Below are 27,259 nucleotides of genomic sequence, written 5' to 3' on the forward strand. Positions count from 1 at the left end.
TTATGATTTGTGTTATATACCACTACTTGGGACTTCTGGTAGGTTTCGATGAAGGAATTAGTCATATTTAGATAGGCGGTAGAAGCGCGAGGAGAGCATTAAAATTTAGTGTTAGCAAGAGTGAGTCGGATCATCAGTCGCCGTAGAACATTTACCGAAAATCGATCAGTATTGAATGTTCTCCGTTTGCCGAGCAAGGCAAAGAAAGTAACAAACAAACTAACACACACAAAAACTAAATCCTGACTCTTCCAATTCCACCTTACTTTTCAATAGAGAAACCAGAACATAAAGGTACTGCTGTACAGCAGGGATACAGCATTCTTTATACCTTCCTTTAAGCATTCCCTTCGGTGTATTTGAAACTGTTTTCGTATCTTTTTAACCATGTTTGTTAAACGGTGAGGAAAAAAACAAAAGAAACAAGGCGTCGAGTTTTTTGTGCAATACAATGCAACACGCGGCACACGATAACAGACACACGCACTAACGAACAGGAGGAAAAATGGTTCGTTACCATTTTAGAAATTAGCAGTTTACAATTGACAAGAAACATCAACAGGGTATATATAAAGAACAAATCGATAATATGTGAAACGATTACAAGCAAATCAATGTTGTGTAGTACCGACTGTGAAACAATTGAAGGCAGGAAAGCTTATAATCGCAACACAACCCCATCAAATAAGTACATCGATACGGACTACGAAAAACGTACCGAAACGAAACCTTTTTTTACTAAACATTCTCTACTGCAATTGGTGCGTCTGCATTTTGGTATGTGTGTCTCTGTCAAGTGTGTGTGTGTGTGTAAATGTGTCTTATGAAAGTTTTGCACAAAATGAGGTAACAGTTGGTAACAATACCAAAAGACGGGCGAGCGCGAACAACTGTGTGTTCGAGTGTTGTGAAGCTGTATTAGGAAATGAGCGTTATAAGGGCAAAACAAGGACGAGCGAGAGACGATTAACGGATTAAGAAGCAATCGTTAAGTTTGTTATGTTGTTAAGCAGAGTTAGATGGCGAAAGTGAAAGCACACACACGCGCGCGGCACCGCTCCAACACACATGTAAGCTTATTTATATCAATCTTTCTTCATTTTTTCTTTAGTTTGCACCACCAGGGGATATACACTGGGGAACAACATTATTTGGTGATGGGTCCGAAGGGGAAGGGGCAGAACTAGATCAGGCTAATGTAGGATCTAAAAATTATCTGTTTAACTGTTCTTTCAGAATTCTAAAAGAAGCATGCACACACACACGCATAAAGCACACGTTTAATAGTACATTTACACCGCGCCCCGTGGTCAGCAGTAGGTTCGGATACTAATCCCGATGCCCAATGCCTATATCCAATTTTGCTGTGGAGCTTGGTTTCAGATGGATGTTGGAGGATAATTAAGTTTGATTAACATGTAGGACTAACCATCAAATCAGAAATCCAGCGTAATGCAAGCCGGGAGAGCTAGGTCGGCAGGCATTCCTGGGAAATTGTCCCTGCACTTTCTATAGCAGTTGATGTTGCAATTTTGGGACATTAATTTTTTTCAGTTCCAACCATGAACTGAAGCTGGTACATTCTGAAAACGAGCAACGATTCGATTGTGGACGTAGGAACAGTTTTCCACGAGGCGCAGGATCTGAGACTGAGGATTATCCGGAAGCAGAGCATTAGTTCGCGGCAATTAGCTCAAGGTAGTAGAGAAACGCTGCTACGATTGCATGATCGTTAAGGCTCAATGTACTCCTGCGCATCCTAAAGACTTCTGGAGGTTCCGCTACAAGAAGCTGAGTCCTGGGATATGCTTCATCGGAGCTAAAGACTTCTGGAGGTTCCGCTACAAGAACCTGAGTCCTGGGATATGCTTCATCGGAGCTACAATGGGTCGAGCTTCGTGGAAGCGGATTGGTCCTGAGAAATCCAGGAAATGGTCCATACAATACAATTTTGAACTGATTTAAAGGACATCCACTTTTGCATCCGATATCGATCACGCTGACGATCGGATGCTTTGCTTGCTGTTGTATCAAAGTTCAACATCCTTTCACAGCACAATTTCTGTTAGTTGTTGAAATAGTCTGGCTGATCAGGGACAATTAGAAGCGTACTAGAATATAATGATCACGGAACGGGGTGGGGTGTACAATGATAGCGCCCGGGCGCCTTTTCCACTTTCTGCAACTATATTACATTTTTTTTGCGATACCCACGTTAGTTAAGTGACGAAGTTACTAAGCATGTGTGTGTGTGTGTGTGTGTATTGTGTGCGTATTGGAGTAGATAGAGAACGCAACTGCTTGCTAGCGAAATGCATTTGGCTGTACTGTATTCCGTTCAATTTGAGTATTATAGTCTTCCCTATATTTAACTTTTTGTTTTATTTCCCCACGTTTTGTTACATTGTTTTTATTATACTTTGTGCTTGCTTTTTATTTTCTTTATAACTCATTATGCTGCGTATTCTAGATTCGTTTAAAAAATACTACAACAAAACACACACTTCCAATTGTCGTCGTCAAAGGGCACACACCGGGTGCAAAATGTTAACTATAAAACGGCTTGTTTCACTACTTTATATTGCTTCAAATGCTTCACCGCAACGAAATGTTTGATGTTTTGTGTGTGATTCCGTTGCAAGTCGTCGTCGTCGTCGTCGTCGTCGTCGTCGTCGTCGTGAGAGCATTTGTTTTGTTGGTTCGAGCAATACCCAAAAAATGCGTAACGACAATAATATAAAAGGATCGCATCGGACGAAACGCGTGGTTAAAAAGAAATTGGCGATCCTTAGATCGCAGCTAGAGAAAAAAAAGCTGCTGTTTATCGTATTCGGTTGTTTTTGTTGTAATTGTCGAAACTAACATATCGTGTGATGGATGAGATGAATTGGGGGGACAACGAGGAAGGCGTGAGGAATGATAAACAAACAGGCCAAAACAGTGAGCGTGAGTGAGCTGCAGACTTTGTGAACGACGACTAGGCAGCGTATGTGTAAGCGAATTGTGAGCGATAGATTTTTTGTACGAGTCAATGCAATATGTATGGTGAGCAAAAGCTGTAAAAAATATACATTCTTTACAAATATATAGTAGTACACTAAAACGGGAGTTAGTTAAAGTTGATGCGCCGGACAAGATTGCAGTAGAAAGGAGACAAACAGTAGCGCCCCGAGGGGGGTAGGTCTGTCCGCATGATGACTGCAGCCGTATCACTTACTGATACTCTGATGTTGGGTCAATCAACGTTGCAAAACTATTAGCATTTGTTAGGCAAAGGGGTACGTACGTCCACAGCAGCCGGTTTCCAACATGTTTTTTGGTCCTAACTCTGGATTCACCTTGTTGGTTGTTGTAGTTTACATTTTAGGGAACTCTCCTGATGGTGCATCACGTACGTTCATCGATCGTGTTGAAGTGATAGTGAAAAAACTCTATCAGTAGTAGTCAACTCCACTACTTTGTTTCGCTACTATTTGTTCAACGTCTGTGTGTGCGTGTGATGTACAGTTTGGATGTTTACGGTTCCGCAATTCCGCGCTAGAGTCCGAAAACGAATGCACGCACGGGAAATTGTTTGCAAAACAAGAAGAAGAAAAAAACGAACGACTTTAACTCTTTATTACAACAAAACAAAAAACGTGTAAAAAAACACTCAAAAAAACATTTATGATCGACCGTAGTAATAAGGGCAAGAAGACGAACAACCACTGCGAAGCAAAACGAAATCGTTAGTCAAAACCGATGAACGATGGCGTAGTTGAGAAGAGGGTGATAAAACACAGTAACAATAACAAAACAGGACAAGCGAACTTTGCACTTTGAACAGTAGTGAGAGGAGGCGCCAACGGAAAGCATAATTTAGCAGAAGATGTATTTTTGTTGAAATAAAACAGTAAACAGTGCAAACACTAACCGAACTGCTCCGTGGAAGAGAAGAAATAGATGAGAAATGACCAGTCGATAATAGTGCGAGGCATCTTGGGAAACGGTAAGCATCCTTTCTTGCTTGGGCTAAGCTCCGTAATTGATCTTAACGATTCTGATGTTGGTTTTATTCAAGGAAGACCGCCTTACGTAGCCCTGAAAGTTACGTTGGGCATTGGGTGGGACCTGCTGGAAATTATATATTATGAGCCGCTTCAATCGCATGAAGGGTCGCAAGCAACATGGACAAGGATCAAAGGAAGCAATTGTCCTTATGGATGGCATCGCAAGCTTATTTTAGCCAGCAATTAAATTGGATTGATTATTATTATTATTATTATATTATTATATTTATTTATTGCCCGCAAATGATGGTGTAAAAGCCAGGCTATATGATGCGAGATGCCAAAAAGCTTTCGCTAAAAAGGGGCCCATATACGACATATACTTCAGCTGCCACGACCGCCACCATATGCTCGGAGCGTGTTTCGCCGTCGGTCCGCGGCTGAAATCCGAAATCATCGGCTTCAAGGCTATCAATGATAGGCTATGCACCCTGCGCATGCGAGGCAGATTCTTCAACATCAGCCTCATCAACGTTCACGCCCCTACCGAAGACAAGGATGAAGAGGAGAAGGACCTGTTCTATGGCCGCCTCACAAAAATCATTGACCAGTGTCCCAGGCACGATGTTAAAATCATCCTGGAGGACTTCAATGCAAAAGTCGGTAGGGAGCCAATGTACCGCCAATACATTGGAAGTCACAGTCTACATGAGCACAGTAACGGCAATGGTAGTAGATTGGTCCAGTTTGCAGCTGCAAACAATCTGGTTGTGGGAAGTACCAAGTTTGCGCGCCGAGACATTCACAAAGCTACGTGGGTGTCTCCGGATGGAGCAACTTCCAATCAGATAGACCACGTGTTGATTAACCGCCGAAGACAGTCGAGCTTGTTGAACGTCAGAACGTATCGAGGGGCCAACATCGATTCCGATCACTATTTGGTTGGCTTAGTGATTCGTTGCAGAATCGCCCGTCCCCGCGCCAATGGGGGCGAAGTTAACACGCAGGCTCGACTCAACACGGACTCCCTAAAGGACAGTCACGTCCAACAGGCATTCAAATCCGCTTTAGGTGAGGCTCTATTACCAGAAAACGAATATGAAACTACGAGCGAACGGTGGAACGCTCTAAAAACAAAAATAATAAGCTGTGCCAATTCCACACTCCCACCACGTCGGGGCAACACCAGATCTGGCTGGTTCGACGAAGAATGTAGACATGTGACAGAACGTAAAAACTGTGCATACCGAGTAATGCAGCAGCGGCATAGAACGCGGGCATGCGCAGAGGAATACTCACGGCTCAGGAGAGAAGAGAAAAGAGTTCACCGCACCAAAAACCAACTTTGGGAAGAGCAGCGGGTGCGGGAACTTCAAGAAATCAGAGTGCGTTACGGACCAGGAAGAAAGTTTTACCAGGAGATAGCAGGTCGCCGAAATAACTTTAGACCTAAGGTGACCTGCTGTCGGAATAAGGATGGGGATCTGGTCAGTTACCAGCCAGAGGTCCTCTCGCGATGGGCTCAGTACTTTGATGAATTGCTAAATGATCAGTTCAACGAACAGCTAGAGGCTCCACTAGCAGATGATATCATGCTACTGCCACCTAGCATAGATGAAACACGAATGGCCATCCGTCGGCTCAAGAACAACAAGGCACCAGGCACCGACGGAATAGTAGCCGAACTAATCAAAAACGGTGGTGCAGCACTCGTACAGGAAATTCGTCAAATTATTACTGAGGTATGGAATAGCGAATCGATGCCTTGTGATTGGAATCTTGGCATCATCTATCCCATATACAAGAAGGGAGATAGGCTAGAGTGCAGCAACTACAGGGGTATTATGGTGTTGAATACCGCCTACAAGATTTTCTCCCTTATCTTACAAGATCGACTTGTCCCATTCGTTGAAGAGATAGTCGGAAACTATCAGAGAGGATTCCGAAACTGAAAATCAACCACTGACCAGATCTTCACGATGTGGCAAATCTTGGAGAAGATGGCGGAGCAACAGCTCCACTCCTACCATCTCTTCATTGATTTTAATGCCGCCTATGACAGCATAGCCAGGGTAAAACCGTACGACGCAATGAGCTCTTTTGGAATTCCGGGCGAGCTTCCCAGGCTTGGGCCTGCATCAGGGAGATGGGCTTGCCTGTCTCCTTTTCCACCTGGCGCTAGAGAGAGCCATCCGCGACTCGGAGGTGGAAACTTCGGGGACCATCTTCTATAAGTCAATCCAGATCCTGGCATACGCTGATGACATATACATCATTGGTTTGAGGCTCTCCTATGTAGCAGAAGCTTATCAAAGGATCGAGCTTGCGGCACAGAACCACGGGTTGGAGATTAACGAGGCGAAAACAAAAATGATGGTGGCACCACCAGCGGCCCTGCTAACTAATTTACGCAGGGATGATTAACAGATAGGTGACCGCACCTTCGAAGTCGTTGAAAACTTCACCTATCTGGGGTCAAAAGTCAGCACCGACAACAACATTGATGTTGAGTTACGCGCAAGGTTTCTGGCTGCCAACCGGTCATACAGCCTGAGGAAACTTCTCCACTCGCGTCGCGGAAATACCTGTCGCGTCGCGCAAGGTTTCTGTCGCTGGGACTGTACAGAACATTTATAGTCCCATAGACTATGTCCAAAACTGACGAAGCCCTCTTAGCCAGCCATAAAGTGAACTTTGAGAAAATAATGTTGAGAGAATTTTTCATCCACTTTCAATTTCTTTCTTCACTTCGTAACTGCTTAGCTCACAAAGAAAAAGAAAAAAACACTTGACAGGATTTCAACCTACTGTAGCACTGTTGTTTTTATTAGGTATTTACCTTAAAAGGATCAAGATTGAACGTTATCTGCATGCGGTCAGCCATAAAGGCCGAGTAGTCGTCGTAGTAGTAGTAGAAGCCTTAGCAGTACTAGTAGTAGTAGTCAGTGGCCCCAAGCTGGCACACCGGCTGCACACGTACAAACTATCCTGACTAACTCATGATCAAGCAATGTTTCCTTGTCGCTTCTCTTCTGCATAATCACACTCAATCACACTAATTTGCCTACTACAGCTGTATTACCATTATCTAGTTAATAGTTCTTTTATATGAATTAAAATTCACGCTTTTACGTTCGTTTGCAAGCTTTCCGAGAGATTGTTTTCCCATTGCTCACTGCTGCTGACTAGGTAGAATGCTGTAGGAAATTTTGTTTTCAAATTGGAAAATGCGGGAAACGGAAAAGCAAGCAGAGTGTATGTAAAGTGGGATTAGTTAATTTATGTACGTATCGTATGCATACGCCTCACGGGTTTGGGGTTAAACCGGGGGCTCAGCCTGGATAGCATCGTATCAACCACACCAACTACTGTCTGTCCCGCTAGTGTTCTGCGTTCTCACTCGGACGGCCCAAAATCCTTTCCTGCTCCTGCCTCTCCTTTCTGGGAGTAAAAATACTAGATTGAAATCACACTCGTTCATGTCCACGACAAATGCGCCTATGCGCCTACGCTCCAACCCCTTCTTGCTTAAGGAATTGTAGCACTCACAAAGCGAAATAGGGCGCGTGAGCGTGCACGCGTTGATTGATTGTGTATCGTATGAACTTTTCTCTCTTTCTAAATGCTAAATTATTTTCATTTATAATATCGTTTATGCAATTTGGTTGTTCACTTTACGGCGCCCTTGGGTGGGCGAACACCAGTCGAGAAGATTTGCTGCTGGGTTCTGGGCTGCATACACTACATCCAGCACCAGCAGTTTTCCTTATTTGTTTACTTGTTTAATAATGGTTAAAGTTTTCTTGTTTTTTGTTTTTTTTTTTTGGCAAATGGATTCTTTCACACACAGACACACGCACACGCACGCACACACACACATACAGAGGTGATCGATGAAGTGCAGCTTTCGATCTCCACTGCAAAATATTCCTCTTATAGATAACGCCACACCGTCTAATGGGGTGGCAGCACGCACAGAGATTGAGTAAATGTATGCAGGAGAGGTATATAGTAATTCATTGTATGGAATTCGTTTTCAATTAAATTATCGATGGTTGTATAAATGTGTATATAGAGATATATGTAGCATGCATACGTACGCGTTGCCGCTTGTGGCGGTGTATATCGATAAATATAGCAAGCAGTTTGCCGCCCGCTTCCAAAACGGTGTCCTCGGCACCGACGTGGGTCCTTACGATGTTCCTGAATGTAGTTCTCGTTGGTATGTAGTTACTTTCTTATCGTGAAGCGTATCACCCCTCCCATCCGTTTGCTCCGTTTTCACCGATGGGATGATGGATGATAGAGATTGCACATATACATATATATTCTTCCTGTCCACGGTTGAAATCCACCGGTTTTCTCCTTCCCAAGTGGTGCGACCGAAAACGATCTGTAGAAAAGTCTTAGTACTCCGCGGCCACACACACACACGCCCTTAGTAGAATATTTCGTCCTCATCATCCCGCCGCAAGGAAATGATGGTGGTCGTGGTGGTTGTCGTTGTGATGGCACTAAGCTCCAGCGCTTCACCGGTCCCATTCACTCCGGATCCTCCACCTCCTCCTCCTCCTCCTCCTCCACCTCCGCCAACTGACCGTCCCGGACTGGGTGTAAGCTTGGCACGCTGGACAACTCCACCACTGCCGGCCGGATTGTCACACTCATCACTGAACGAATCGCTAAAGTTGTCGTTGAACATTGGCGGCGGCGCTGGGCTAATGTCGTTCAGGCTGAGCTGCTCACCATCGGACAAACTGTTGGTGCTTAGGTTAAGCGACTGATTGCGCTGATGGTGGTGGTAGTGCGGCGGCTGTGGTAAATGCTGCCCGTGGAAGCTGTTATTGTTGTTGTTGTTGTTGATGTTATTATTGTTGCCTGCTCCCACCCCAAGGCTGACGGCCGGCAGCGAATGTTGATGGTGCAACGAGGCCGACTTGGGTGGAATTGGTGGTGGTGGCGGTTGCGTGGTGGTCGCGCCAGCGGATGGGGATATGCCGCCGCCCGTCGCCATCATCGGAATGCTTTGGTACGCTTCGGGGTTTGAGTTGGTCTTTTGATGGCCACGGACCACCGGCATCGTGTTTCCGTTTGCGATGATGTTGTAATCGTCGTGCGGCGTTACGGTGGACGCAATGGCCATCGGTTGATGGTAGTGTTGGTGCGGGGTTTGCACGCAACTGCCTTCTCCGGTTTGTTGCGCTGCCGTTCCGGATGACGACGCGACGTTGAGATTGTTCAATTCCTGGGTGCTGGTAGAGATGCCCGAATCACGGTAGAACCCTTGCCTAAACTCGGTCAGATTCCGCGGACTACCGTAATTGCCACTGTCGTTGAGTGATATTTCGTACAGCGAGTACTTCTTTTGCCGATTTTTGCCCGGTAAGCTGTGCTGCTGATGCTGTTGCTGCTGCAGCTGCTGCTGTTCGACGTATTCGGTGAATGGCATCGGATTGGAGCTACGCTTGTCCGGTGTGTGGCCGCGCGGTGGCAACGGTGGTGCGGTGGGTGAACACACTGCTGGCAGCATCATGCCACCGGTGCTGTCACGGGGAGGAATGTGCGGTACGGGGGAGGAGGTCAATGCCGTCATGGGGACGATTCCCGACAGCGAGAGAGCCTTCTTGTTCACCGACATGTACGTTCCGTCGTAATCCTCCGGGAAGTAAGCCAGCTCTTGTGCTCCACCGTTCATCGTGCCCCCCAGCTTGCCACCGTTGGAACCCACGTACGAGTCACCCGCTTGCTGCTGCTGACCGATGGGCAACGGTGGCAGTGGTTTGGTTGGAATGTTGATGTTCGTCTTCCATTCGGCCGTACTCTTCTCCAGCTCGAGGAACGCTTCCGACAGCCGGTTGTGCAGTGGCAGCACCTGTTCGGGCGCAAGACTACGATGGAGTTCCAGCGCCTGGCGCAATATTTGCATCTGTTCGAAGATTAATCGCTTCAGCCGCTGCACGTGTACACTTTGGTCGCGACCCTCGGTCGATTTGGCGAAGCGCTCCGAAAAGAATGCGTCCTGGTACTTGCTGAACCCTCCGTTCACGTTCGCATCGACCGAACCTTGCAGGCGCATCGTGAATGGGTTGAGATTGCGCTTCGGATCGAGCCGGTACTGCACGATCAGATCGGACAGCTCCTTGTTCACGTTCGCAATGGTTTCGCACGCAAACTCCACCGGTGTCAGTTCATGTTCCGAGCTGCAAAAAGAGGATGTTGTGCGTAGAACAATTAGCGAAAACTAAATTCACGATCCACCAGAGTCGACACTCACGTTTTGCTCACTTCGAACCATCGCAAGATGCCCGGCAAGGGCTGAGCCGTTTCGTAGATCGTTCGCACAATCCACAGCGACTTGAACTCGTTGTCCTTGTCAACCGTGCCCTTGTGGACGGGACGATCGTACTGGAAGCGGGTAACGTCGTTCACCTCGTAGTACTTGGAAATCTTTTCCGGGACGGTCACTTTGGCACTTTTCAGATGGTACGGATCGGCGATCGGGCGCACATTGACAACGTGGAACCGCTGCTCGGGCGAGTTGAGTATGGAGCTATCGGGGGGATATTGCTTCTTGTCCAGAATCAGCGCCGTCGGAAACTCGGTCTGGAGTCGCTGTATGAACGCGCCAATCCGCTCATACTCCAGTCCACGGTAGATGAATTGCTTGTTCTTTGTGGAAAATGAGAAAGAGAAGACCAGATCAGATCAGAAGGGGGTTATCGAGCATTGCATGAACAGCACGACCAGCGGTACATACTCGGACAAATGAAGGAAATCCGGTCCCGTAGTAGCCTACCCGGAAGTATTCCGGTTCCGGGCGCAGCTGGGTGAGTATGTTTTGGAAGAATTTCGCCTCCTGCACCAGCACATCACTCAGCCGGTTGTAGTCGAACCGCTTGCGCTCGTAAAACATGGCCAGTTCCTTGCACAGCGGGATGCCCTTCTCCCAGCATTTGCCCTTGTCGAAATAGCCTATGATCTGAAAAGGAAAGAGCAAGCACATTCATTCAGAACCCCCCCTTTGAGACCTTGCCCTATGATCGACGACACTTACATTTTTGTAAATCTTCTCCTTTTGCTCCCACTCTGGTGGACCGTTCGATTCCGACTCGGAAACGTTCTCACTGTCCCAGGACTGCATATCGGCGTACAGCTTGAGCGTAAGACCTGCCTCGACGTAATTTTCCGCGCCCAGATGCAGATCCAGCAGCTTGTAGATGTAACGGACGTACATTTCCTTGCGATTGATTTCGTCGTTGTAGAAGTTGAGCAAATTGACCGTGCAGGTCATACGTTTGTCGCGGTTTTCGTCACCCTGCATCACGCTGCGATAGTCCAGCAACCGTTCGAGCAGCCGCGTTACGGAGGAAATGAATGCAATTCCCGACTCGCGCCAGGAAGGATTTTCCGTCTGCACCCGCTCCAACAGGCTGTTTGGCGTCGTGCATACATGCGTCGATTACAAAGAGAGAAACAAACGGTAAATCAATTGTACGTGGTGCTTTAAATTGTTGTTAAATGTTACAGTTTAAGGCAGTGAAACAGTGAGCAATTAAGCCGGGGTTTACGTGAAAACTTACGCTAGACACAGTTGCTCCCTACAGATATTGGGTGCAGAGTTGTGCAGATAGGCACAAACAAGAGAAGAAACACGACACGGAGACGGATTTGTAGTAGTCGCACAATATGAACCCAGACGGTATAACGATGCACGATGCACGATTACGATGTATTTCATCATGCAAATGACGATGAAGAAGATGATGGGATGATGATGGTTGATGGAGACGCGTTTTAGTGTTTGCAATTTTAATACCAAAGTTAAGAATTGTGATTAGTATTTAGCCAAACGATTTATAGCTTATAGTTAGTGTTAGTATTAGTGAGGTTATGTACTGCTGATGATACTGACACTAATAGAGTCTAATGTGAAGTAAAATTACTTACATAGTGCTAAACAGTTCGCGGTACTCATCGTCCCCCTTGTTCTCGCTAATAAGTAAATCCAGCTTGTCGATCAGCTCACTTTCTACCAGTCGGAACGATCCACGGGAAACCTAGAGATGAAAATGTACAAAAATACAAATATAATAATCATATACACTTTAAACCACTTCCACTTCCATGTGCATTAAAATATTGAGTATCCATTTTCTGGCAGTATGTTTGGTTTGGTGCAGCGACGGTCAACGTAATGGAGGAACTCTAAGTTAAGCTTCGTACTGGGAGCCTTGTCCCAGAGTAAAATAATTAGCTACATCCAGACGACTGGTTGTAACTGCTAAGAAGTTCACAACCATAACCCAATCAATCTTCAAAATATCTGTTCAATTAGCTGTCCGATTTTGAGTGAAGTAGTCAAGTGCAGATAAGTTTAAATATTTCTTCAACAATCATTTCTATACCAAGCCATTTTGATGTTTTTTGTTTTGTTTTATAAGGAAGCTCTACTAACTTCCAACGAGCAATTTATGATTTAATAAGTTTACACAAGCCGTGCAAAATGTTCGTCCAAACAATTTAATCTATAAAAACTGGACGCTACGAATACGTGGACGATAAGATAATGAAAGTAAAAACGGGATAATGAAAGTAAAAAAATCACCAACCTTTGGTACATTTAAACAGGATGTAACAGAATGAAAAATTACAATTATTTGTTCAATCATCCTATCCTTTTCGCGGATCGCCACTACATCGTTACAAAAAGAACTAGTTGTTGCAGCGAATATATGTTCCTAACATTAAACACGTAATGTTGGGTTTCCAGATCGTTTTGTTCGCCCATAATATCATAAATTAGGAGCTCACAAGTTCTAAAAGCTTTAATGAAGAATAAAAAACTCTTATCAATTTTCGGTAACAACATTGTTTTAGACGTAAATTGAATAGAACCTTGAAAACGAAACGCTTTTAAGGGTTAGGTTTCTGCCAAGTTATCAGCAATCAAAAGCGTCTGGGAATAGGGTAAAACACCCCAAAGGCACTTGCCTCAATGACTAGACAAATTTGAGGCATTACTCATATGTAAGGTAAACAGACACCTGTCCCTAGCGTATCAGCAATTACATGGAATTTCGTTCGACATTCGATAAAATCAATAGTTTAACCCGAGATAAGCCCGCCATACGGTGGTCTGTTGTTTGTCGTTGCTCGTCTTATCTCACCTGCAATTGTTAAGCAATGTGTTGTTTTTGTTTTGTGAGGTTATCTATATTTCTTCATACAAAACTTATTATATTTGTATCCCTCCTTGTACAAACAATTGCAACCATCGATGCCACGCTTCGATGCATTGAACCAACGTTTGCGCTTTTCCGTTCAAACACAGTTTGCGCTGTTCGCAAACTAGCGCGCGAGCGAGCAGTTGACAGCCACGGGCGAAGCAACGCTTATTCGCCCCGCCTATCAAACGCGATTCGAGCAGCGCCGGGTGGAATTCGAGCACTTTTAACGAAACAAGCTTTTGCTGTAATTTCGTCGATTCAACGAAAATTGTCAAGCAGGCAAGCGAACGAACAACACACACATCTCGGAGCACCCCGGAACAAAAATCGTCGTCCCCCTTGCAGTGCACGTAGTAGTGATGTGATTTGGATGGAGAATTTGATGAAAAGCAGTCTCATCAGCTACCTGCCGCAGCCCGAAACGAAACGACACAGTGAGCCACCGATGAATTGGCCACCCCGAGTGTGCTCTCGCGGATGTTGTGAAATTTGATGATGATGATAAGTGCTTGAGGTGTGTGCGCTCTGGTGGTTTGTGCGTGCGGGTCAAAAGAAGAACACCGAGCCACCCTCCTCCTACGAATCGTCGAAACACACACAAAAAACGGCCAGTGCGTAGAATGCGCTGATTGCAGCCGCCGTTCGACCTTCTGCTCTTCTCTGCTGCCTTGATGTTACACCATCGGAAAGGAAAAGGAAATATGCGGTCGGGTTTTGGCCATGGCAGTTAAGCTACGGCGCCAGACACAGCAGCAGCAGCAGCAGGAGGGCACGTAGGGGAGAGCGCATGCATCATATTTGCGGCCAAGGGGGTCGGTCAGTTAGCAAACACAACGAGGAAACAACAGCAGTGTCCCTTTAATGCATCGGTGTGTACATGATGCATTTGAAATGGTTGCTGGTGTAGTGGAGTACGGAAGCACACACATTCACACGACCAACAAATCATTTACACAAACTCACAGCGGACAAGCGGATAGAACGAACGAACAAAAAAAAGTGCGTGGCTCCTTCGTTATCTCAATTATGCGATGTGTGTCTAATTGACATTTAACGACAGTAGCAAGAAAAAAAACAGGGAGGAAGTACCCGGAATGAAGTGAAACCGTTTTTACCATCCCACGTACGGAGAAACAGTAACTACCCGATCAGGCTGGCACTGGTCGGCACTATCCCAAACTTGGAAATCATTCTCTAGCGTCGGATCAAACCCACCCGCCCTTTTAAAGTGCAATCCTTTCGTGAGCAACAGAGTCGTCGTTGTGATGCAAGTCAGCCAGCAATAGTAGCTCTCTACATTGAAAGATTGTCATACCACACACTAGACCGCGCATCACCGCGCGGAACAAAAAGACCACACAGAGACAGAAACAATCATTATGTTGCTGTAGAGTAAAAAAAAAGAGTGGTGGCAAATATGAATCACCGCGAGCAGCAGCACCGCTGATCCCAGCAATCCGTTCAAAAGCAACAACACAACAGTGCAGAGTGCAAAGGAAAAGTGGGATCGTAGTGTGCGCCTCCCTAACGACGGTAGAGAAGAACAATCGAAGCAGAAACGTCTAGCCTGGCTGTTCTGTTACGGGTCGTACGCAGGTACGCAGGACGAAAGCGATTGCCCCCTAAGGGCAATAACATAACAGCGAAAAGCCCTCAGGAACGCAGGGAAAAAGGAAAAGCTTCGGCAAATTGGTGCACAGACGTCGCGACGACATATTCTGATTGGGCGCTGTCCGCGTCGGGGTGTCGACGGCGCCACCGCCGTGCATCGGTGTGTTTGTGCGTTACGCATCCATCCATAGCACCACGGCGGCGGCGGTTGTATTTTATTGTTGAGCGCGCGCGTGTGTGTCTCTCAACAATAATTATCGACAAAGTGGCAAGGGCAGCGAGGGCAGTGTATGGATTTGTATGATACGCCACAGGCGAGAGCAGCAAGAGCGGTGACCAATTTTCAGCCAGGCGCGACAAAAAAGGTGGCTCGAGAGGCAAACAACAACAACAGCTGTAGGAGTAGTAGTGGTAGTAGTCTAGTCACAGGGACCCTAGTCATCACTGATTGTGGTTTCCTCCGTAGTGCGGCCGCTAATCGCAACAGCAAGCTGGACGAGCAGCAGCCGCCCGAATCGAAAGAATCGCACCATCGACCGATTCGCAGCCCGGTACCGCGACGACACCATCATCCAAGACAGCAGCGGCTGGGCAGTTGCGACAGTGCGGGTAGCAGCAGCGGCGGCGGCGGACGGCGAGATAAGCACAGTAGGGACAGGTCCCGCGAGGAAGCGGCGATAGCAAGAAGCGGCAGCAGCGGCAGAGCGCTGGAAATGACTACTGCGACAATGGAAATGCTAACGACAGCGACAACAACCACGCCTGCAACAGGCAATTCCGCCTCGATGGCCAGTACGACCGCAGCCAGCGGAGGTAGTGGAAGTGGTGTCGCGTTCAGTACCGGTGCCAGCCTGGACGAGATGATGCGCGGCACGATGATGCCCGTCGATTACGGCAACCTGTCCGGCGTGGTGCCGCTGCTAGAGGAAGTCGACGGCAATCTGACAACCGTGTCGCAGCACAGCAATGATTCGATCGAACGTACGCTGCTACCGGGTTCGACCTCCTCCGGTGGCGGTCAGCCGCATGGGCATGCTCACCAGAAGGGCCATTCGCGGGGGAGCAGTGCGCCGCAAGCGTACGATCGCATCACGACCAAGATCGCCTGCACGAAGGAACTGATACGTAAGGAGCAGGAAGCGCGCGATTCGAACGTGAACGAGTATCTGAAGCTAGCGGCAAACGCCGACAAGAACCAGCTGCAACGCATCAAGGCCGTGTTCGAGAAGAAGAACCAGAAAAGCGCCAACAACATTTCCCAGCTGCAAAAGAAGCTGGAATCGTACAACAAGCGCTTCAAGGATATGCAGCAAACGCAACAAAAGCAGGCCCAGCAGCAGCAACAATCGCAACAGCAGCAGCAGCAACAACAGGCACAGCATGCCGCCGCGGCCGCCAGCTTATTGCTGCAGCAGCAGCAGCAACAGCACCAGCAGCAGCAAGCGGTACTGCATACCGGGGGCAGTCAAACCTTACCGCCAAATTTGCAGCAACTAGCGGTCACGACCAGTCAGCAGCAGCAGCAACAAAGCTTTCTACAACCGCGCGAAATGCTGCGCGACGTTGGCCAGGGGCTGAGGAACGTAGGGGGTAACATTCGGCACGGTGTGACCGGGCTGTCGGCAACTGTGATATCGAAGCCACGCAAATTTGCTCATCTGATACGAAACAAGTTTGGCAGTGCGGACAACATTAACCAGCTGACGTCCACCTGGTACACCGGCAGTGCGGCCGACAGCGAACTGACCGGGATGGACGTGACGGGTGGTGCCGAGGGGCAGCAAACGACGCCGAATGCCAGTGGCCCCGGCGGTGGTGGGGGACAGAGCAATCAACACAACACCAGCATTAGCGATAGCGAAGGTCGACGCACACACGGCACAACGCAAGGAGGGCATGGGCAGCAGCAGCAGCAGCAGCACCACCACCACCATCAGCAGCTGCACGGGGTGTCTTCGGGCCATCGGCACCACAGCGGCGTTCCGGGTCCGGGTGGAAAGTACAGCGAACATGACAGTGAATGTAGCAGCGTCACCAGCGACAGCATACCGCTCGGATCGGACAAACACCGGCTCAGCTGCAGCCAGCGATGCGTCAATTACAAAGCCCTCAATGAACTGCGTGACGAGTACCAGAAGCTGAAGGAACGGCTCGATCGGGTCGAGCTGGTGCAGAAAGAGGTGACCGAGCTTTCGATGGCCCTCGAGAATGAACGGTACCGGGCGGATCGGCTCGAGGAGCAGATAAACGACCTGTCCGAGCTACACCAGAACGAGCGTGAAAATCTGAAGCAAGCGATTGCCGACCTGGAGGAAAAGGTGCAATACCAGAGCGACGAACGGTTGCGGGACGTGAACGAAATTCTCGAAAACTGCCAGACGCGCATTTCCAAGATGGAGCAAATGTCGCAACAGCAGTACGTCACGGTTGAAGGCATCTACAACTCGAATGCGCGTGCCGTCGTCGTGAAGCTGATCAACGTCGTGCTGACCGTGCTGCAGGTGATCCTGCTGTTGGTCGCCACGGTCGCCGGCATCATAGTGCCATTTCTCAAGACGCGACTACGAGTGCTGACGACGCTGCTATGCACGCTGGTGCTCATAGCGATAGTGCGGCAGTGGCCCGATGTGCGGGACACCGGTGTGCATCTGATCCGGATCCTACGCAGCCAGGTCGTGAGCGACACGGCAGCAACCTAGATGCGGACCTGTTCCTCCGCGGTGGCTTTACGTGTGTGTGTGTGTTTTTAAAGGCGAAAGAGGGAGAGCGAAAGTGTGCAGGTGCTATCATAAAACCGGCGACCAAATTCGATTCCGAATGCTCAGACAACACGTGTGTCGTGGTACAGGAGTATCGGTAAGCTAGCTAGTGGCGCGCGCACGTCGAAGGGCGACGAGGCCGCATTTTTGCTCAAAATCAAATCGAGGGAAAGTCTCTTAGTTCGCAACGGTAGAACTATTTAATATTGGAAATAGCCAGATGTGTTAGTAGTGTTGAACGAGAATCCATCCAAGACATGCTCCATTCACAAACGTTACGCAAATTCATACACACCACAGAGGATGATAAAACTGTTTAGTATTATTGCAGGACACTAGGATAGGATAAGCGTGAGAGAGTATGCAAACTGCTCTAACTCAGAGGGCTCAGAAGAGTGCGTGCGTGTGTGTGTGTGTTACAATTGGCCATATATTATAAACACTTTGCTGCAATCTTGATTCTTGCGTAGAACAAACATATTTGTCCGTTCGTTCGTGAAGCCCGTTCTCTGAAAGCTCTGTTTAGCACATGTGTACACAAACCGTAGGACACTGCTACTAGTGTGTAGAGATTCTTAAACTCTCAACTCTCCTCGTATTCCGGAATGTTAGGCATAGTAGTTTTCCCCATGAAGCAAAACAAAAGGGTGATGGTTTTTAAAGACTATCGATAAGCAGGAAAATTTTAGCAAAAAAAAAGAAGCGAAAAACGAAAGCAATCTTTTGTGTAGAGGAAGACAAACCCAATAGATGATGTAGAATTTTTCGAAAACGACTCCAAGAATTGGTGTATTAAGGGAACGATTTGACACACAGCTAAAAAAAACACCCCGTATCAAGCCCTCCACCCGCGGGGCCTTGATCACCGCACACGAAATGGTCTCGAAGATGTCAGCAAACAAATGCGAATCGAAGAAAACAGGCTTTCCGTTTTGGAGTATGTGTAAGAGGCGGCAAACTAAACATGGGACACCGCGTTTATCGTTGAAAGTTAGGCAAACGCACGATCACCTAACGGTCGTTGTTGTTATACGATTTATAATGTATGTTCTCTTATGCTATCGAGCTTCGTTTTTTATGATTTCTTCTGCCAATGGAAGCAATATTAAGTTATTCTTTGTGAGAGGAGTGGAGCGCAAAATGCAAGCAAAACCACACAATACATTAAAGGAAATTGCCAGCCGAAGGCAAAACAGTGAACAGGAGTAATTGTGGTAAAAGTTATTTGGGGGCCATGGCAGGGACCCAGGGGAAAGAGGGGGGGGGGGGGGGGGGGGGTAGGGAAATTACATAATACGGTAGGCGCGCATATACATAACATCGTGATTAGAGCGGACGACGGTTCAATTTAAGTTAAGTAAAACAGAGGGTAAACATTATTATAGAGCAAGTTATTGGCAGGAACGAAACGCGTTAGGAAAACGCTAGGGGATTTGTAGTGTGTAATAATCGGCGCGTTTAGTAGACAACAGTAGAGAGACACCATACAAGCAAACCTGCCACTGAAACGTATAACGACATACATAAACAGCAAAACAATCGAAACAGCAGCCTGGTGCATCCGTAAGGAGCGCGCAGATCGAGCCGAACCACGTACGATTTGCATCACAAGGGAAACCAACCAACCAAAGCAAAGAAGCAACACAAAAAACAACACGAACGATCAATCGCTTGAAAAATCGGAAAAGATTTTAGAAGCTATAGGAACGAAAACAATTAAGGAAATATGTACCGATATTTCACATTTCAATGTTCAAACTAAACAATACCGCAAAGAAGTAGTAATCAACCATCGGGTGATATTTCCGAAACAAAACGATTTCGCCGGGGAAAGGGAAGGGAAGGAGGCGGGCGTTGTGCGGGCGCTAGCCAGGCCGGGCACCACCCAAACCTCCCAAAAGCCTCCCACTTCCTCTTGCCCTTCTTCTTCTCTCTCACTCTCTCTATTTATGTTTCTCAATCTAGAGATTCGAAAAATAAAGGAAAGACTACAACATAAAACAAAGAGCTGTTGCGTTACGTTGCTGCTACCCTCATTACACCGCATTAATCTATCTTGGCCGTTGTGGTATATGTGGTCGTTGGGCGTTATGAATCGATTCCCCAGAGAATGGATGTGACCGGATTTTAAGTGATTGGCTTTAATACGTTCAACGTGGCCGCCACACTTCAGTGCGTGCATTCGTCCTTAAACAATAGATTGGAACCAAATCGCAACGGATTTCGATGTTTCATCGTTAGTAGTGACGTCGGCACTGGTGATAATAATTATGAACACCAATGCTATAATCACCCTCGACTGATTCGTATGAAAGCATTATACCCCTCTTATCGCAACCACATCTTCATACCAGCGAACCAGTCGAATACCAGGGGTACTTCTGGGACCTCACCTACTGTGGACAACAATCTCCCACGTGTATTTTTGCCTTCAGCTTATGAAACGTAAGCTTCATCAAAGGCTAAAGTAGCGGCATTAAGGTCCCATCAGCAAGGGTGGCAATTGGTTCTTTTTCCGCATTCAAATTGTTCACCACACAATAAAACAAGGTCGATGTCCGCGGCCTGGCACATATAAAATGTTCAAGATTGGAACGCGTCATACAAAGAAGGTCAAAGGTGTGTTTTGTCTTGGGAACGGACCATGATAAAGTGTTTATTGCTTTATCAACACTTCCCACCGCTTGCATATATTACCATCGATGAAGGAAAAGACTAATGCAAACAAATATTTAAAACAGATTTGAATATTTGAGGGATTCATTTTTCCCAACAGCTCAACGCATTTCCTTCGCATTTTCCACGTATTTTTCAATCGAGCAATTCAGCGCATGACTAATTGGCAACACTGCCATTTCGCCCGGTCTTCTGTCAAACACAAACGTCATTTGCAGGGCTGTCACAACAGAGAACAGAGAAAAAAAGTTAGGTGCTGTATTTTCCAAGCGTGTGTTTTTGCAGTTTGTGAACAAGTTTTCCAGCCAAAAGCCAGCTTGCATCTTGATTTTGCGGCTTGGTTTCGTTTCTTTTGCATCTATACCGCGGCAAACATTCAGAAAAGCGTTCAAAATGGCTATGTCAAAAACTACAAACACGTACAATCGACAAAACTGGGAAGATTCGGTAAGTTGATGCTGCCCCCATATTTTGCTTACGCTTATGTTTCCGATTTTACCTTTTTTGTTTTAGGAATTCCCAATACTTTGTCAAACATGCCTTGGCGATAATCCATACGTTCGCATGGTAAGTTTGCTTGTAGCGTACCCAAGCACCCGAATCTCCAACACAACTTCACCAAAACACAAACTAATTCCCGTTTGCCCCTTTCAGATAAAAGAACGCTATGGCAAGGAATGCAAAATCTGCACACGCCCCTTTACCATATTTCGCTGGTGTCCCGGTGCGAGAATGCGGTTCAAGAAGACAGAAATCTGCCAAACGTGCAGCAAGCTGAAAAACGTTTGTCAGACATGCCTGTTGGATCTGGAGTACGGTTTGCCAACACAGGTTCGAGACGCTGCGCTGAAGATTCAGGACAAAATTCCCGAAAGCGACGTGAACAAGGAATTCTACATACAAAACATTGAGTCACAGCTAAAGGCGGGTGATGATAATACCGTTGCCGCTGGCACGGTGGGCAAATCGCTGGCGGCAAGCGATATGCTGGCAAAGCTGGCACGCACTGCACCATACTACAAGCGTAATCTACCTCACATCTGCTCGTTCTGGGTGAAGGGAGAATGTAAACGTGGTGAGGAGTGTCCGTACCGGCACGACAAACCCGTCGAACCGGACGATCCATTGTCGGAGCAGAACATTCGTGATCGATACTACGGACGCAACGATCCGGTTGCGGACAAGCTGATGAAACGGGCTGCCTCGATACCGACGTTGGAACCGCCGGAAGACAAAACCATCACCACACTGTACGTAGGCAACTTGGGCGAGCACCTAACCGAGGTTGACATACGGGACAATTTCTACCATTACGGCGAAATTCGTTCTGTGTCGCTCGTTCCGAGACAGCAATGTGCGTTCGTGCAGTACACCAAACGAGCCGCTGCGGAGCTGGCCGCTGAAAAAACGTTCAACAAGCTTGTGCTTGGTGGGAAGAAGCTGACAATCAAGTGGGCACACTCGCAGGCCAAATCAACGGCCTATGCACAGAACTCCACTCCGCGTGGTGCTGGTGGTGGTAACCGAATATTTGATCCCGTACCCGGACTTCCAGGACAGCTACCCATGCCACCAAATCCAACGGACTACTTTAATCTGCAGGCTTCGGAAATGGCCGTGTTACCACCGGGAATGAAGATACATCAGTTGCCGCCGGGACTGATTCCCGGTGCGCCAAGTTATGCTTCAATGTATCAGCAAGCTGCTGGAGGTTCCTCTGCGGCGGGAGCTGGTGCAAGCGCCAGTGAAGCAGGAACCAGCAGTAGCAGCGGTGCTGGAGGAGGCTCTGGCCATTCCATGATGCCACCGGCAATGCATCAGCAACAATTGCATTATCCAAGTCAGGATCCGGCGCGGTTAGGAGCATTGAAAAAGTAGCAAAAGTCACTGCAATAATGTGATCATACAGCGAGTTCATGTATCATAAACATTTAATAAACTTTACCGACATCAGACAAACTTTGGAAGCGATTCGATGATTTTTTTGCCTTAGTAGCGGGGCGTGTTTTCAACACGCTAGAACCGGGTCTTTGAACCGTTCGTCCGAAGCAAGGACTGACTATCCTATCCGGCTGCGTGGTATACACAAGTTAAGTGGGCCATTGTACCCGTTACCCCAGTATAAGTATAACGAGGAAAACCCACCAATAAATCCACTTCAAACGGCTCTACTTCTTCCCCATTTACCGAAACGAATGTATGTGTAATGCTTTCTCACAGTTCCATACAAAAGAAATCTTGTTAGTTAAATATAAAAAGAAAACCTTTTCCACCTACCTGTTCGCACTGCATCATGTCGTAGAACACCGTAAACGTAGCCTTCCGTAGCGCCGGTTCGGGTACAAGTGTAACCTCCAAAAATGGTCCCACCATCGACGGAATAAAGTGCAACTTGTGCTCACCGAGCTGAGCCCACATGCTCAATATTTGAAAGCCCATCATCACACGCATATCGCCATGCGTGCTCAATATTTTGCGCCGTTTCGTCTCGTGGTACTGCTCGATTTGTAGGGATGGCTGGGTGAGGAATATAACCGCAACGCTAAAGTACGTCCGCCACAGCTGTGAATCGAACGATTGCGGACCCAGGAATCGGTATACGAGTGGCTTTGCTAGCTCCTCTAGCGTGCGCCGTAATACATCGTTGGCGGCCATCTTCATCACCAACCAATCTTTCGAGAAAATCATCCAATCCTGTTCCAGAATGTCCTTGAAGATGGCCAAACACTGCTGAATGAAATCACGCAGCTCCTTTCCACCGACAATCGATCCACCGCCAGTCGGGCTGCTGCCACTCTGCTGTCGATCCCACATCCGTTGGTAGTGAGATTCATCGAGCAGCTGTAGTAAGCCTAGCTTCACCGCAAACAGGGAGCAGACGAGGTTTTCGTTCCCACCATTGCTCAGCACGTTGATGGTTTGTAGCAGTATGGGAAAGATGTTCGCAAACAATGTGTCCAGATCGTGGTGGATGGCGTTCGATGGTTTCTCCCCCGTTTTGGCTTTCGCTTCATACAGCTTGATCAGCACTTCGGCGAGAATGTCCGAGCACAGTCTTAGCTCGTCCCTGCGTGCTAAATGGATGCGAAGATGTTTGCAGGCAATGTTCAGTATAACGGAGCGCAGTTCGTCGTCTTGGAAAAGCTGGCCGGAAACCATATCCTTGATGGATTTCAGCTTTGCCTGTATCAGCGGTGGCTGGGCGTCTTTCGGAACTGCGTCTAACATAGATTTCACGAGTGTTTCCAGCTCCGGGCGGGTAATGATGGTACGCAGCTGCTCAAACACGACGCCCGCGTTGCTGAGCAGCGCTTCCTGTGTCGCCAGGATTTGGGTAGTGCTTGGCACAGCGAGCATGCCATTCAGTGAGAGGAACACCGAAAACAGATCATTTTTAAACTTGTCCTCATATTGACCGCCCGATGCGTGTGCAAACAGTTTGCGCGATTGGATGATCAGCTTGAAGATGAACTCGAGCGAACTAAAACACTGCACGATCGGTTCCAGATTATCGGTAGTCGTCAACCAGTCCGCCAGGTGTTGAACCGACGACAGTAATCCCTGGTACACTAACGGTGCCGCGAAATGATTGCGTATGTACGCGTCCATCACCGGTTTGAAGTGTTGAAATTTGCTACTTTGCATCAGACTAAATATGTTGACTAGCACGTGAAACACAAGCCCCGAGTGGGGCGTACTGTTACCATCATCGGTTGAGAATAGCGCAAACAGAGCATCCAGTACGTCCTGCAAGAATTTGATCAGCTCCTCATTGTGCAGTCGCAGTACGCGCTGCAGCGAGTCCTGTATGCCTTCCGGTCTGTTGCGCCACTGCAGCAGCGATAGTAAATCTCCATTTTGTGTCAGCTTCGTTGAGCAAAGGATCGTGCGCACGTAAAAGGCTTCTTTCGAGCTGCGGTGGTATGGTGAGGGTGAGTCACCCAGCGCTTGCCGGTCACCGGCCGAACAGGGCAGTCGTAGGTACACGTTCGGTTGCACCTTTAGCGGGTCTTCACATTTGTATACGTACAATTCATGGGCTCCATCGGCTATGGTTGCACCACCGGTCTCCATCAGCCGGGCGAAGCTAAATCCAAACAGCTTCGGATCCGATTTATCCCTCGTCGAACAACTGCGGAACTCGAAGCGAACGTGTGCCTTGCTGAACTTATCGATCGGCACGAACATCCGGATCGTTTCATTCCAAGCCGGCGAGTTATTGTGATACAGCACCATCGATTTGTAGTACGCCTGAAGTGGGCTTCCGGACGCGATCGCGATGCACTCCTGCACCACGCGACCATTTTCATCCAGCACCAACGCCGTAATCTCTATGTTCTTGGCCGTGCTAATGCCGACGCGCTCAAACTCGCCACGCTCGAGCGTCAGAAACAGATCGTTACGCACATCGCCCGGCATAATCACATCGGGGAAGCCTATCTTTTTGGTAATGGCCGTTCCCTGAAACAGAATAGGTTGCTCCAGCTTTGCCTGACTGATTTCGCCGTGCAGAAGTTTCATGGACACCACCAGTCCGTAGTGGCCCTGGGTGCTTGCATTGATCGGTTGAAATTTTCCGCTCGCTTTCTTTATGATCAGCTCGTGCAGCTGGTGATAGTCTTTCTCCTCGCACTGGAAAATCTTAAAGCTAAATTCTTTTTCCTCCGACTCGACGCTGTAATCGAACTGGACGATTTCACTCAGCGGCAGCACACCAACGCCATACGGCCGCCGGTAGGCGTGCGTCGTAGTCGTGAGTTTGTCACCCTTCTTTACCGACTCCGAGTGAAGCATTTTGCCCACGCGCATTACGTTGGCGATCAGGTAAAGGTCCTGATTCAGGTCGGATGATCCAAGATCGGTGAAGATGGTACAGTTATGACTTGTTTCCACGTACGTCGAGAAGCCGTCACGCGCGATCCGCACTAGGAAGCGTTCCGAAAGCGCACGCATTCGATTCGTGTTGCCATCGTACAGGTAGAAATAGATCTCTGCATCGTCTCCTATCCGGTGGCCAAAATCACGCATGCAAAAGTACAGATGATGCGTGTGTATTTTTTTACCCGCTTTTCGCCGAAGCGTTCCTCGGTTCTGCAAAATTGACAAAAGCAAAGTAGAGTTATACCATGGCTGCTCACATTACGAGCCGTTCGTTCTACCGTAGGTAACATACCGATGCTGCCTTTGCATTTTCAGCGCTGTTAACGTGTACTTGGTGCAGTGATACTATACCAATTTTCTGTGGATCCACTGCCAGGGTGCCTGATCGAGGTACCAGATCTAAGCCAAGTTTTCTGTAATAATAGAAATGAGAAGCAGAAACAAATATTAATTTAAACTGTTACGAATGGACCACCAAAACTACTGTTTTGTTGGTGAAAGATTGTTTCATAAAATAAAATAAAATAAAATTTTATCACCTTCTTAAAATTGATATCAAGAGCTTTTCGTATTTTATAATTCTATCATACGTTTACTAAGAGACGCACGAAGCCGAATGATTCTAAGTCTCTATAAACTGGCCCACCATGCTTTTCTATTCCTTTATGTCCTTTAACGATACGGCTGTCCTCAATTCTTTCCTTGGATCTTACAATAAAATCGCATGCTGATAATTAAGATACTGGTGCATCTTGAATAAATTGATTGGTTGAAATTGAATAGAACGCAGCGCAGTACAAAAAAGAGAACATTGATTTAGCACACGCTAGCCTTCCATCCTTTCCATTCCTTTATTTACAAGTCTTATGGCTAAAAATGATACAAAGTTCAAGAATCGACGATCTATAAGGTTGGTGAATTAATCAATGCTAAATCAATCGCACACAATCAAACTCAGTACAGTCTCTAAAAAGTGTCCAAAACAATGGAATTGTTTCTTCCCGTCCTGGATCTTCTCTTGGCCCTTGATCGCTGAATACATATAAATTCGCATAGGCAACGAAGCGCTACAAAGGTGCCAGACCCAAACTGTGAGAACTAATGGTAAGAAAAAATGAAGCAATTTAAAGAAACATGATCGTCTCATGACTCTTTTACGACCACCCCCTTCGCCATAGCACTCCGCAGCCAACAGTGACAGTCCTGTCCCCGGGACCTGTACTGGAAATGCTACGATTGCAGCTACTTTACCCACAGGCACCATGGACAATTTTGTGAATTTTCTGCTTTCACTGCATTGGGACAAAACACGTTGACAACCTCACACACTGAGGTCCGGTTGCATGTACCCTCCTCGCGCTGCGCAAAACATAAAGCAAGTACGCGCAAAAACATACACCGTATGCTATGCTCCTGTTACCAACGCCTGTTGACATGTGGTGCTACGGCACCAACTTGGCAACGTTGCACACAACGCCACCGAGTAGGAGGCTCCGGATATTTAACGCTCAAGAAAGAAGCCCATAAAGAGAAATACCTCACGTCAAATGCAGACGGCCAGCCCCGACTAAGAGATGATCAATTGAAGGGCAGATAGGATGCGACGGCGACGAGGAAAAGGCTGGAAAGGAAGCAAGAGCCATTCAACGAACGCACCCCATGATCGCGACGTGTGTATGTGTGCGCGACCGATCGAAAGATGGCGATGGTTAGTCGCTGTAGCCACGAGAGATGCAAGTGTACCTTCACGCAGTCTCCGGGGAAGGCTCTTTTAAAAACTCCTGAGAAGAATTAACCTGTTCCAATGGTGTGCGACGAGCCTCCTCTGCGCTGCCAACAAGCAGGGCGCATTATAATGCTGGAAGCTTTCCAAGGGTAATTCAGAAGCCGGCACTCACCGCGGCACACGCACACACCTTTGCGACCAATGGGCATAGACGTTCAGGTGAGAAATCGTTTCGTCAAATCGATGAGTGCCAGGCTGCATGAGCTACTTCCAGTGAGTGATGGAGTTACACCACAGATGCTGAGATTGCTTTAACCAGTCATCCGGTTCGTCTTTTACATTATCGCACTATCGGATGTTTTGTCGTTCTTGTTTAATCGATTAATTTCC

At 47.4% G+C, this 27,259-nt stretch overlaps 3 protein-coding genes across 20 annotated transcripts in view; 2 read left to right on the plus strand and 1 right to left on the minus strand.

The window, feature by feature from the left end:
* Positions 1–6,786: 6,786 nt before the first annotated feature.
* Positions 6,787–27,259, minus strand: part of LOC118503296 (dedicator of cytokinesis protein 3) — a 53,058-nt gene continuing 32,585 nt past the window's right edge. For all 17 annotated transcript variants that reach the window (XM_036036390.1, XM_036036402.1, XM_036036395.1 and 14 more), the window contains 8 exons: positions 25,436–25,556; positions 22,540–25,353; positions 11,937–12,046; positions 11,570–11,587; positions 11,044–11,419; positions 10,747–10,968; positions 10,264–10,658; positions 6,787–10,189 (listed from right to left, as the gene is read on the minus strand). In XM_036036390.1, coding sequence (XP_035892283.1) covers positions 8,428–10,189; positions 10,264–10,658; positions 10,747–10,968; positions 11,044–11,419; positions 11,570–11,587; positions 11,937–12,046; positions 22,540–25,353; positions 25,436–25,556 — 5,818 coding nt within the window. In that variant the 3' untranslated portion in view covers positions 6,787–8,427. The remainder of the gene's footprint in view (positions 10,190–10,263; positions 10,659–10,746; positions 10,969–11,043; positions 11,420–11,569; positions 11,588–11,936; positions 12,047–22,539; positions 25,354–25,435; positions 25,557–27,259) is intronic.
* Positions 13,329–19,591, plus strand: LOC118503298 (transmembrane and coiled-coil domains protein 2). 2 transcript variants are annotated; one of them, XM_036036409.1, is made up of 2 exons: positions 13,329–15,223; positions 15,294–19,591. In XM_036036409.1, the coding sequence occupies exon 2, from the start codon at positions 15,541–15,543 to the stop codon at positions 17,524–17,526; it is 1,986 nt and encodes a 661-aa protein (XP_035892302.1). In that variant the 5' UTR covers positions 13,329–15,223; positions 15,294–15,540; the 3' UTR covers positions 17,527–19,591. The 2 variants fall into 2 exon arrangements, with proteins under 2 accessions (XP_035892302.1, XP_035892301.1); XM_036036408.1 differs by having other exon boundaries at positions 13,329–19,591.
* Positions 20,466–22,233, plus strand: LOC118503301 (pre-mRNA-splicing factor RBM22). The gene is made up of 3 exons (XM_036036413.1): positions 20,466–20,709; positions 20,776–20,829; positions 20,917–22,233. The coding sequence occupies exons 1-3, from the start codon at positions 20,656–20,658 to the stop codon at positions 22,138–22,140; spliced, it is 1,332 nt and encodes a 443-aa protein (XP_035892306.1). The 5' UTR covers positions 20,466–20,655; the 3' UTR covers positions 22,141–22,233.

This window comes from Anopheles stephensi, chromosome 2 (genome assembly GCF_013141755.1).
Source record: "Anopheles stephensi strain Indian chromosome 2, UCI_ANSTEP_V1.0, whole genome shotgun sequence".
NCBI lineage: Eukaryota > Metazoa > Arthropoda > Insecta > Diptera > Culicidae > Anopheles > Anopheles stephensi.

Coding starts and splice junctions, on each gene's coding strand:
- LOC118503298 (XM_036036408.1), top strand. CDS start 15,118: ATGGATTTGTATGATACGCCACAGGCGAGAGCAGCAAGAGCGGTGACC.
- LOC118503301 (XM_036036413.1), top strand. CDS start 20,656: ATGGCTATGTCAAAAACTACAAACACGTACAATCGACAAAACTGGGAA. Junction 20,710..20,775: donor GACAAAACTGGGAAGATTCG/GTAAGTTGATGC, acceptor TTTTTGTTTTAG/GAATTCCCAATACTTTGTCA. Junction 20,830..20,916: donor ATAATCCATACGTTCGCATG/GTAAGTTTGCTT, acceptor TGCCCCTTTCAG/ATAAAAGAACGCTATGGCAA.